At 47.9% G+C, this 12,770-nt stretch overlaps 1 protein-coding gene across 1 annotated transcript in view; it reads right to left on the reverse strand.

Moving 5' to 3' along the window:
• MAP6 (microtubule associated protein 6) overlaps positions 1 to 11,842 on the reverse strand; it is a 73,806-nt gene extending 61,964 nt beyond the window's left edge. The window contains exon 1 of the mRNA XM_040630858.1: positions 10,870 to 11,842. Coding sequence (XP_040486792.1) covers positions 10,870 to 11,789 — 920 coding nt within the window. The 5' untranslated portion in view covers positions 11,790 to 11,842. The remainder of the gene's footprint in view (positions 1 to 10,869) is intronic.
• Positions 11,843 to 12,770: the final 928 nt, after the last annotated feature.

The following is a 12,770-nucleotide window of genomic DNA, read 5'->3' on the forward strand; positions in this document are numbered from 1 at the left end:
TATCTCCATTTTACTGATGAGAAAACTAAAGACTTTCTCAGGTCACCTAGATTTTTAAGTTACAGAGAAATGATTCGAACCCAGTTTTAATGGTCAACAAATCCTTCACAGGACTCCAGGACACCTCCCAGCACGCATTCCACCATCCCATCCACGAATCTTCCAACAAAACTAACCAGCCTATGTTGTGGCCCTAGAGATCTCTGGCCCCTGATTTTAACCCTCAGCAGGCCCTGCCTGGTGCTGTAGATGCTTGCATCCACGTTACCTGCCTTACAAGATGGCAAGCTCCTGTGAGCGGGGATCATGTGCTCTGCACCTGAAATCCTCATAGCCCATAGCCCCAGCCTTTGCATGCTCTGAAGATGCTGCGTTGAACTCGGAATAAAAATAATATTAAGCCCACTGCATTATTATGATGATATTACGATCAAATAAATCCAACCTAATTCCCTGCTTTTACAGTATAAGCCTCTTTCACAATGGACTGGAAGCTCTGAAGGACAGGAGGGATTTAGAAGGAAGATGCGAGAAGGGCAGGAGGGAAAACTGTGAGCAAAATCCAGCCATAGTTACATGTAGGGCTTGTCAAGGCCCAGCTCAGACTGTGATTTGGCTCGATCACCTGCGGGGGCCCCCATGATTGTAATGTACAACCGGAACTGAGAAGCCCCAGGAAAAAGCATCAGGTGAGTGTGGGGAGCAGTGGGCAAAAATTCTGGAAACACCAGATAGTCCAATCCTGGAAAGCCTTGACAGCAGCCCGAGGCGCTGGGCCTTGTTCTGGAGGGGAAGGGAATCCACGGAGAGCTCAGGATAAGGAATAGTGAGACGGGCAACCCTCTTCCTCTGCAGAAACAAGTTGATGAAGGAGGATGGCATGGGCTTAGGAGAGTGGGAGCCAAAAAGACAGCACGAAGGGCAAGGGGCGCACAGCAGCCCCCTAGGAAGGGCATCACACCGGGGCACGTGGCAGGTGTCTGCTTGAGCGACGCAGGTAAGACACAGTAGTGGGCCGGGAAGAGGAGAAACAGGCTCCTGGGCCCCCTCAGCCATTGACTGGTTATGTGGTATCAGCCGCCAGACCTCCCTGACCCTCCTGTTCATCTCTCAAGACAGATATGTCTGCTTTGAAAGGTCATTATGAGTCTAAATAAAAAGATATGTTAAAGCAATTGGCACAGAGGAAACACTCAGTAAGTGAGGTTGAAACTCAACTATGTTATGTCTCTGTTCCAACATTCTGCTCCTTTGCATTCTGCCCTTGCCTATCTTTTGGCTGTCGTGATGGTCTAAGAGAGAACAGTTGTTAGGGGCTAAGAAGATTGTAAAAGTGCACTTCAGGATATGCCACAACACGGGCCAACTTGTTGAAGTCACTGCACGAAATCGACAGTGGCCACCGGGAACAGCACGGTGGAGGAGGCGGTGTTTCAAGGAGGCACTTATGGTGCACTTTGTGGCTTGGGGCCTGGGCCCCAACCAGAGGTTACACGAGGCATGGTCCTACAGAAGCCTCTTCATTCCGTTTGGAAACAAATACACGTTGGCCATGGACGACGCTAGGACACTGAGGACAGGGAACAGTACTATGATGTTTCATATACACGCGCCTGCAGGGAACAGAGAGGCCGGGGGCAGGGGAGGTGGGAAGTGGGGACAAAGGTGGGGCCTGTGCTCTCACTCCACATAGACACCAAGGGCCTGTCCTCGCCCGGCTCCTCTTCCGCCTGTCCCTGCTGTATCAGTGCTGGTTGGGCCCGGCCCCAACATCCTCTCCTTCTCACCCTTTTTATTCCCCACCCACCCTGATGCCTGTGAATAGGACCCTCACTGCCAGCTCCATGTCCTGGTCTTTTCTGTTCTGCCTTTTCTCTTGAGCGTCAAACCCAGATCTCCATTCACCTGGTTTGTAATTTGTTTTTTAATTTTTGGTTGCGGTATAACATACACAGAATAAAGTCCATAAACCGTACTCGTTGGCATGTCTAGATCCACATAACCAGCACCCAGATGAAGACAGAGAGCAATTCCAATACCTCAGAAGCTTCTCTTGTGCTCCTTCTCAACCAACTACCCACCCCGCCCCAGAGACCACCACTATTCTGATTTCCACCACCATCGATTCCTTTGGCCTGTTTTTGAAATCCATATAAATAATAAGTGTACTCGCATCTATTCCTTTCATCCATCATCCTGGCTCTGGGACAGATCCTTATTATAGAGTATTGCAGTAATTTTACTTTTCAAACAACGGTGGTTCTCACCAGGGGCAAACTTTCCCCCTGCAGGGGTCTTTTGGCAATGTCTGGAAACATTTTTTTTTTTTAAGATTGTGTTTATTTATTTGACAGAGAGAGAGACAGCGAGAGAGGGAACACAAGCAGGGGGAGTGGGAGAGGAAGAAGCAGGCTCCCTGCTGAGCAGGGAGCCTGAAGCGGGGCTGGATCCCAGGACTCCGGGATCACGCCCTGAGCCGAAGGCAGACGCTTAATGACCGAGCCACCCAGGCGCCCCTCTGGAAACGTTTTTGATGATCACTACTTAGCAAGGGCAAGGGTGCAGTGGGGGATGCTAGGGCATGGAGCGGATAGAGGCCAGGGATGCCACAATGCACAGGACAGCTCCTCACAACAAAGAATTATCCGGCCCAAAATGTCAGTAGAGCCAAGATTGAGAAACTCTGTGTATTAGTTTCCTATAGCTGCTGAAATGAGTTACCACAAGCTGAATGGCTTAAAACAACACAAATGTATTGTCTTCTAGTTCTAAGTTAAAAACTCTGTAAGGGGTCTCGCTGGCCAAAGTCAAGGTGTCAGCAGAAGGAAGGTGCTCCTTCTGAAGGCTCCAGGAGAGAAGCCCTTTCCTTGCCTTCTCCAGTTTCTTCGCAGCTGCCTGTATTCCTTGGCTCATGTCCCCTTTTCCGTCTTTGAAGCCAGCAGTGTCTGGCCAAGTCTTTATCACACTGTGCCGTGGTGACATTGACTCTTTCACTTATAAAGATCTCTGGGATTACAGTGGGCCCATAATCCAGGATACTCACCCCACCTCAAGATCCTTAACTTAATGACATCTGTAAAGTCCCTTGTGCACCGTAACATAGCATATTCCCATGTTCCAGGAATTAGGATGTGCACATCCTAGGGTGGGGGGTTGGGGCGAGCATTATTCTCCCTACCATATCCTGCCACATGATATTCCACTATATGAATATACCACAATTTATCCCATTGTTGATGGACATTCGGGTTGTTTTTTTCTTTTTAGCTCTCATCAATAAAGCTGCTATATACATTCCTGTACAATTCTTTTGTCCTCGTTTCTGTTGGGTATATATTCAAGGGGACTGTTGCTGGGTCTTAGAGTAAAACATATGTTTAACTTGGGTAGATAATACTGAAGAGTTTTATGAAAGTGACTGTACCAATTTATACCCTTACCAGCGGGGCAGATTTCTATTTTCATTTTCTACTGGACATCTCCATGTCAACCTTGCAAAAAACACCTCAAATTCAACTGCTTCAAAACCGTGTTATCTAGCTCAGTGCTTGATTGTTTCCCCAGACATCCAAAGCATAAAATCTGGGAAACGTCCCAGACTCTTCTCTTTGCCTCTGGACCTACTTTCAATTAGCCACACCATTATTATATGCTATCCAGTCAGTGCTTGGTTACATTCCTTGCTGGAGGGCTTCATCATCTCTCACCCAGGCTACAACTTTTTCCCGAACTCCATGCTCCCAGCCTAATCTCCTCCAATCATCCTTCCCCCCGCTCTCAAAGTCACCTTTTCCAAAACCCAAAACCTAACCCTGCTTCTTCTCATTCTTATAGGACAAAGGAGCTGGCCCAGCCTACCCACCTGGTCTGCCTTTACCATTCTATCGTCATCCCAGGAGACGGCTAAATGCTGCCTGCACAGAACTGCTTACAATTTCTCTTCACATACATTTACTCAAACTGACCCCTTCCCCACAATGTCCACTCCTCTTTGAAGATCCGGCCTGCCAGTCCCCTCTCTCCTGACCCCTTTTGCTAACAGCCTTCAAATCAAGTAGACTCAACCTCCCTCTCCTCTGTGCCCCACCATACCCGGCATAGACATTTTATTAGGGTGCTTTTCAGCACACTTGTCTCTGCCTAATACACATAAGCCTTTCAAGAGCGAGGACTGCGTTGTCATCCTAAGAATGAGCCCTGATGCAGAGCAGACACTAATCAATGTTTGCTGGATTGAAACTGAGTTGAGACAATACATGTTAATATGACATGGAGGACATGGCATGTATTGAGAAATAGCATTAGACAAAGTCTGTGCCTTCAGAGTGTAAAAAGCTAAAGGCAGACAAGAGGCCCTGTAGGTCCTAAGCTCTAACAGGGAAGTAATAGTACCATTTCTGCAGGACTACTATAAAGACTGTAGGAGAAAGTGCATCTAAGATTTCTAGCAGCCTGCCAGGCAAATAGTAGGCACCCAATTAGCTACTATTATTATTTCAAATGGTGAAAACTAGCATTTTTAGTGAACATCTTAGTGGACGTTTACTGGAGTATTTTAGTTTTGTGTTTGGGAAATTGAGCGATTCTTAGTGATTATAGATTTAGAACTACCACTGGCTTGAGTTTTTTTTTGAAGTTCATATATGCAGTAGGTGCCTTTTTTTCCCCCCTAAGAGAGCAACCAAGAATTGCCTATATCTTATCTCCTTTCCTCTTTGTGGGTTAGTCTCAGTCAACATTATATCTGAGAGTTAATTGCACAAGGTCAACCAACGATCTAGCAAAATGTTTTGCACACAGTAACTCCTCAGTAAAAAATTCCAAAGAGGCATAAAGCATTGCTGAATTAGATACTCTGTGTGATTACTGTGGTATGTCTCTGCTCTGATTTCCCTCTCTGATCACTCCTTCTTTGTCTTTTTCATGGCTATTCCTTCTGCTGTCAGTACCCCCCAAATACTTATATCCCTCAGTGCTCCATACTCCAATGGTTAATTTTCTCTACTCCTTCTTTGGGGATGATATAAATATATATACAAACATTTCAAATAAAAACAGCAAACCGAATTCAACATCATAAAATACATTTTTATACAAGTAAGATTTATCTCAGGAATGCAAAGATGGTTCAATACCAGAATACTCTATTAACGGATTCCAAAAGAAAAACCACATGATCATCTCAGTTGATGCAGAAAAAGCACTCAACAAAATTCAATACCCATCCACATTTTTAGAAACCCTTAGAAAATTAGGATAAAGAGGTAAGTTTTTTAACCTGATATGAAGCTTTCTCACAGAAACACAGAGCAAACCTCAGGCTTAATGATAAAACTTAAGAAGCATTTCCACATCCCAAAACAAAGATACCTATTATCACCTACTATCAAAACTACACCTTATGTCCTCACCAATGCAGCAGTACACATACACGAAAAGGACATATAAATATTGGAAAGGAAGACAATCAATTGGTATTTGCTAAAAACATACATTATCTCCACAGACAGTCCAAGGGAGTCTGCAGACAAAACTAATTAGAGAGTGTGATAAGGTTGCTCAATACAAGATCAACATCCAAAAATTAATACATATGAGCAAAAAAATTAGAAAATGTAATAAAATATACTCTTCACAACAGGAAAAATAATTGGAAATATCTTAGACAAAAAGAAAAGATGACAGTGTGGCATCAACTTAGAATAAAGGATCCCATTTCATCCATAAAGTTAAAATCCAGTAGATTACTAAAGATTTAAATATAAAACAATAAAACTTAAAGATGTGTGTGTGTGTTTGTGTGTGTGTATGAGATTGAGAGAGACTCCTGTGCAGGAAATTACAAAATGTAACTGAAGGACATAAAAGACTTAAATAATGGCAACCAACACTGTTTTTGTAGACAAGAAAACTCAATACCTTAAGGACAGCCAAGTTCTCATAGCAGTACTTTCCCAAGTAAAGCCTGAACTTCACCTGCATCGAAATTACCTAGACATGTTAAAATGTAGTTTCTTAGGCTCTACTTTAAATCGACTGAATCATCATGCCTGAGGATGGGGCCTGGGAATCTGCATTTTAGAAAACTTGCCAGATGATTCTTAGGTGTATTAAATTTTGAGAACCCTTGCCTTAGGGAAGTAGGACATAACCTGAATTGCACATGAGAATCGCCTGGGACTGTTTTTGAAATATTCAGATGCTCAGGCCACATCCCAGACCAATTAGATCAGAATTTCTGGGCAAGGCGCCTATGCATCAGCGTTTTTAAAGCTCTCCAGTGATTCCAATGTGCAGTCAAGGCTGAGGATCATTGCCCTGGGCGAAGGTTTGCTGCCCGTCCTCATCTGAACATTTACTTCTAGGGCTAATCTAGTAGAGAATGGACTTTACCTTGATTAAGGCAGGCATAACTTCCTTACATAAAGGTTATAACTTATTTCTCTGGTATCCCCAGCATCCTATCTGATACATGGCCATTTTCTGAAATAAATCCAACTAAATAAAACGGAATGAAATGAACCAATGTGTAGGTGAATAAAATTTTCACCAAACTCTAAAAATTCTCCTGGATTCTGCAAACCTATATGGCACCTGGGCACAATGTTACACTGCGAGAGATACAGAGATGAACAAAATACAGCCCTTCTGTTCCAGTGTTTGTGATCCGGTGGAGGAGGCAGATATAGACAAAAGTATCTTATAATCAGGCAGACGATGGGAGTGTACAGAATATAAAAAGGGAATACAAGAAAAATTAGTTCTGAATGGCAGAATCTGGAAGGTATCCTTAAATATTCAGTATCTGAGATTGGCCTTGAAGTATTGCTGAGACTTGCCCAGGCAGAAATTAGGCGAGTGGGCAGTTGCTCTAGAAGCATGGGGTGGTTCTGCCAGCAGAAGCCACATCAGATGGGCCTTTCTCTAACCTTCCTGGAAGACTGTAGGACAGATACGAAAGGCTCCTTTTCTTTCCGGTTTCCTTGTTACTGCTCTCATTTGTCAAATATTTTGCCTCTGGTTTATTAATTCTACCTCCTGGTGCCTCGGCTGATTTCTTTCAGGAGAAGTTTCTCATTAGCATTTCTATGGGGAGCACCTGCCACCCCATCTATCCCTATTAACTGATGGCTGGGGCAATGGGACTGACTGAGAGGGGTATTTTAATCCCCTCCTCATGACTCATCTCTTTTCTAATTGAGAATGTTAGGTCTAAAGTCACAAGTGGCTGCCCAGCAAAACCCATTCTTAATGTTAAAAGTGGTAACAGAGATATGCTTCTCAATTTTATAACATCCTCTATGTAAAATGAGTGTACTAAAAATTAATCAACTTCATGATCATGAATAATGAAAGATATCTGAGATAGCACTTAATGCAAAAATGCCAGGCTAGTGTGGATATGTCATGAATTAGATGAACTGTCAAATTGGAAAGGTTTCTCAAAATCATCGCTTCGAAGGACGTTTGATATGATGTACTGACTATATATTGTAGGAGAAAAACTAACGAGTATGTAAATGTCTCTGCATGCTGAATGTATATTTTACATTATATACCAATATGTCAAGCTGATGGATTGTGCGTCCTTTCTCTATTTAAGCCAACCGCTTGCATCGATGTCATGTGACAGATGTCACTTGGAAAGCCCATGAGATGAACCTGTCATCGTGGTGTAAGCCACCATGATTTATGTAGAGTGGCAGAAGAAAAGGGTTTGTAAATCAAATTTTCTTTGAAATGGAACCCAACCTGGCTTCTTTTTTTTTTTTAAAGATTTTATTTATATTTATGTGACAGAGAGACAGCCAGCGAGAGAGGGAACACAGCAGGCGAGTGAGAGAGGAAGAAGCAGGCTCCCAGCGGAGGAGCCCGATGTGGGACTCGATCCCGGCACGCCGTGATCACGCCCTGAGCCAAAGGCAGACGCTTTAACGACTGCGCTACCCAGGCGCCCCCCAAACTGGCTTCTAATAAGGCAAAGTAAGACTCATCTATACCAGCCATGGGGCATACTTAGATTCAGGAGATATTCGGAACCATAGCAAAGAAAAGAATGTGAGACAATAGGGAAGGAAAATCAATCAATCAATGTTCCAGATAATGCCTACCATTTCCAGGCATTTTTTTCTTTATGGGATATTTGATTAATTGATTATCTTATTTCTTCATGTTTACTTTCACCCAAAGTGCATTTCCCTATTATTGGTTATTTTTCTTCTGAAACAAAAAACAATGTTAAATTTCACATCAACTTTGTCATGCACTTAAATTGTCCATTAAAGAAATTGATGTCTCTTAGCAACACTCATTCTCTTAATGCTTCCAAACCCTTCTGATTATACAGCAAAATGGAACTGCTGGCCCCAAGGCCACAATCATAATTAAATTTTACAGAAGACCCAAATGAGAAAAAAAAATTCTTTTGAGGTGCTCAGAGATTTTTTTTTTTGACAGGTTGGTGGAGTTCTGATAGCCACTAAAAATAATCATTCTCACCAGCTGCAACAGCAGAGCCTTCCCCCACTCAATCCCATCACTCGCAGTATGAGTATAATTCTAACTGTAAAGGCTGACATGCTTACTGTACAGTTCAGGTGGTGTTTTGGGGGAAGGGGCCATATGCAACAAAGGTGCAAGCCAATAAATTTGGAGTGGGTTGTATCTGAAGAGATCCCCTGACTGTCTAGCCAATTTTTCATGGACAAAGGAAGTTCTACTGACTTGGAAACATAAACCGAGTAGGATCACCAAAGGAGATTTGAGAATTTGGGATCTCTCTTGATTGGTATTGACTCTCTGGAAGTGAGGAGGGGTAGTTTCCTGCCTGGTGGGTGTTAGGTTCCACCTGCCAGGGTAGTAGAATGGAAGTAGGAAGATGCAGCGGCCAGATCAGAAATCTGTGACGTTGGGCCAATCTTAGGGTTCTCTGGGAATGAAGTAGGGCCTGCCTTATAAACAAGAAAGCCATGGAAGAATCACAAAACCACATCTTGGCTTTGTTTTTCATGCCCCTTGCTTATTTGCTTCCTTCTTTTCTTTTTGGTCCTCCCTTGGTAGTAGCATAAAGATATCGTGAAAATTCCACTCCCGATGGCTCTGAACCAAGGAAAAGGATCTTGCCCAACCCAAAGCCATAAAAAAAAGTAGTGCATTCCTAGGGGACCACTGTGGTCTTGATAACAATAAATGAAGAGAGAAATACCAAGTGGGCGGTAGAATTTGAGTAGATGGAGTAGGAGCCAAATGTTAGCTGTCCCTTCTCATTGAGAAATGCCTTCCAGAGTTAAAACCTGGGAGAAAGATGAATTTTATCTTAAAAAGAGAGGATATCTATCTCTGCTATGCTTCCCTCAGCGTATGAGGGAGTGGTTGTTATGTTCACTGGAGAAAGACATCAGTCTGATATGAGGCTACATACAGGGTCTTGGCAAAAGATACTTACTCTGCAGTCCTCCCAACCACAGTCTCCTGCAGTTAGCAGGCAACTGGCTGTGGCATTGATGAAGGACCCCATAAGCCACATTTTGAACCCCTCTGGCTAGATTATTCATCTTGCACATCTGTTTCCCCAGAGACCCTAAAGCCCAATGTTCATAGTCAAAAGAGATCTCTTAGCTGCTTGATCTGGGTTGAAACATAAGGGGAGGATGGAGAGCTAAATATTCAGAAATACATATTGGTATCTCACAAAGGGTGAGAAAGCAAGTTGGAAGGGCTGAGGCTGCAGCACAGGGAGAATTCTAGAAGGATGGAGAGAGGGAGAGGGAAGGGAAGAGGGAGGGAGGGAGAGAGAGAAAATGGATATGCGCTTTCTGGAAGGCATTCATTTATGGGGAATTTAGATGTGCTAAAGAGGGGGGTCTTGGTGGTAAAAGAATGAGCAACACAACTGGAGAACATAAAGGGAGAGGAGAAAGGACATGCATCACTAGGGGAGAAGGCTGGAGGTATCTAGAAAGTGGAAATCAGTATAATGAGATATCATGCACCAGATTGTAATGGCACTAAGACATTCCCATCACCTACTATGTGCCAGGCATAATTCTCCTCCTTGGCCATCTCATGTAATCCTCACAATGTCTAGTGCAGTGCCTGGCATATAGTAGGTGCCCACAAATATGTTAAATATTAATATTTAAAAAACGAAAAGCAATTCTAAGAGAACAATTTATTGTCAATCGCATCTCACACGTAAGAACCTGAGGCCCAGAAAGGTTAAGAAATGTGCTCAGTGTGTCACAGCTACTAAAAGGAGGAAGGAATCTGACTCCAAAGCCTGTTGGTGGAAGGAGGAAGGTGATCTGTAGGGAATCAAGAAAAGGGTGTGGTGCTTGGATGTCTCCCAGGGACTGAGAGAGGGAGGGAAGAATGAAAGGCCAAGTGAACTGGGCTTGGGAGGAGGGGATTGGCCACTGAGAAAGCATTCTTCTTCTAGGAGGACGCGGCCCTACGGGGAAGCACCATGGTGGGGAGGCAACAGCTGAACCAGCGAGGGGCGGCATCCAGGCCGATACTGCTGGCGAAGTGGGTGGGGCGGAATGGCACAGCCTGTGAACAAACTGCAAAGGGTTTCTGTTGAGCAGGCAGGGATCTGAGGTGGGGCGGGGATGGGGGGAAAGTGGCCAAAGTGGTAAAGGGAAACACCTGGGCAGGCCGGAATGGATAGTACAAACAGCCTTCACGGAAGAAAGAGCAGAAAGAAGTCCTCCCTGGCAGGGTGTCTGGGATGCGGCTGGGGAGAGGGTGTGGTCTGGGAGGGGAGGGGCCGCGTGTGAGGCCCGCGGTGCCAGGAATGAGTCCCCCGCAGCCTCCGCAAAAGGGTAAGGGTGACCCGCCCCGTCGCCTGAGCGGCGGCCCGCGTCTCACCTGTAGGAGCTGCCCGCCGCGCTCGCCACCTCCTCGCGGATTTGCCTGTTGAGGGCGTCCGCCGCTGCTCGCCCCTTGCCCGCCTCCGGGCCTGCGGCCTGGATCGGGGCCTGGGCTGCCGGCAGAGGCATCTGCTCCGGCGCCTGCCCCTCGGCGCGACGCAGCATCCAGGCGGGCCCGGGCTTCCTGCGTGTGTCGCGCTCGTCCCCACCGGAGGGCTTTCCGGCTGCGGGGCCACCCGCTCCGCCAGGGGTCGCCTCCTGCTCCGGGGCCTCCGCGGCGGCCTGCGCGGGCCAGCGCTCCTGGCTCTGCGGCCGGCGCTTGGACGGCCCGAGAATCGGCACCGAAGCCTGGGAGGACGCGGGGATCTGCATGGGTTTGGGGATCCACGGGTGGTCCCCGCGGCGCGGCAGCGGCCAGGCGCGGAAGTCCTTCTGGTACTGGGTCTCGCGCTCGAAGGGCGCGTCGGAAGGCTGGTACTCGCTGCGCGGCCGGCAGCTCGGCTCGGGCCGCTGCACCTTCCAGGCGCGGTAGTCCTGACGCATCACCGAGTCCGCGGGGCCTGCGCCGGAGGTGGTGCCGGAGCCCGGGCCGGGGCCGGGCCCGCTTCGGCCGAGGGCAGCCGCCGCCTCGCGCTCGCCGCTAGGCCCGGGCGCCGGCCCCGTTGCCCGGGCAACTGCATCCAACTCGCCCTGGGCCGGCTGCGTCTCTATGGCGACCGCCCGCGCCGAGGGGGGCGCGTGCGCCGGCTGCGCCGGCTGCGCCTGCTGCTGCTGCGGCGGCGGCTGCGGCGGGGCGCTCGGGGCCTCGGTGGCCTCCGAGTACTTAGTGAAAACCAGCGGCACGGCGATGTCCGCCTTGTCCAGCTGGTTCCAGAAGCGGGCGATGCAGCAGGCCCGCGTGATGCACGGCCACGCCATGGTGCTAGCTGTAAAGCTGGCCTTCCCTCTTTCTTTTTGTGGTTCTAAAGCAAGTCTCTGATCTTACTTCAGTCCCTCGGCCCTCGGCCAATCTGGTTCCCACTGTTTTTCCCTCGGTGGCCTGAGCTACCTCGCTCTCCTCCCTCAGAGAGCACCCAGGAAGATCAAGCTATCACTAAGATAAAGTCTGTAAAGTCCCCCCGATTACCGGCTGCAAACGCCTCCGGGAGCCGCCTGCAAAGGTCTTAGGAGCGCAGTCTGCTGCGGATCCCGATGGGTGAGCCACACGGAGTCCCGGAGTCCCAGGGCGAGGGAGTCTGGGTCGCGCCCCTCCCTGCTGCTGCGGCGGCGCGCAGACCCCGGCCAAGAGAGGCGACGCTAGGCGAGGTGGCTGCGGGCTTAAGCCATGGCGTAGAGGAAGGGCCGAGCAGGGTGGCCTCAGGGGCCACGGACGAGGCTCTATTCTCCGTGCCCGAGGCGTCCCGTCGCAGCCGGTCACCTAGCAGGGCTCGGAGGCGATCACCTCCAGCGGAGACCGAGCATTGCTGCAGCCGCTGCTCGCAATGATGCTGCAAGCCACTGCTGCTGCCGTCTCTGCCGCAGGGAAGCGGCCCCACCCTTATCTACTGCTCGGCAGGGGGAAAAAAAAATCCAGGGAAGACGCTGAGAGAGAGCGCGCTGCAGAAAAAAATCACCTGCTGTCGTCAGCGCGCGCTGCCGGGAGCTCGCCCTCGCTCTTTCCCCTCCCCCTGCGCTCTGGCAGCTCCTCCCTCCTCGGTTCCTAGGCAACAGCAGAATCTGGGGCCTAGGTGGGTTCAAGTCCCAGGCTGGTGGCGGCTTGCTGTCCTTACACTGGTCCCTTCCCCTCCGGGAGCCTCGGGCTCCTCTTTTGTAAAATAGGGCCAATCGTGGAGGAGGGGGGATTCAATTTGTAAAATATGAAGGATATCCCTAGTGGAATGTCTGTCCCAGAATAGATGC

Source organism: Ursus maritimus, unplaced genomic scaffold, assembly GCF_017311325.1.
Source record: "Ursus maritimus isolate PB19 unplaced genomic scaffold, ASM1731132v1 scaffold_16, whole genome shotgun sequence".
NCBI classification, from domain to species: domain Eukaryota; kingdom Metazoa; phylum Chordata; class Mammalia; order Carnivora; family Ursidae; genus Ursus; species Ursus maritimus.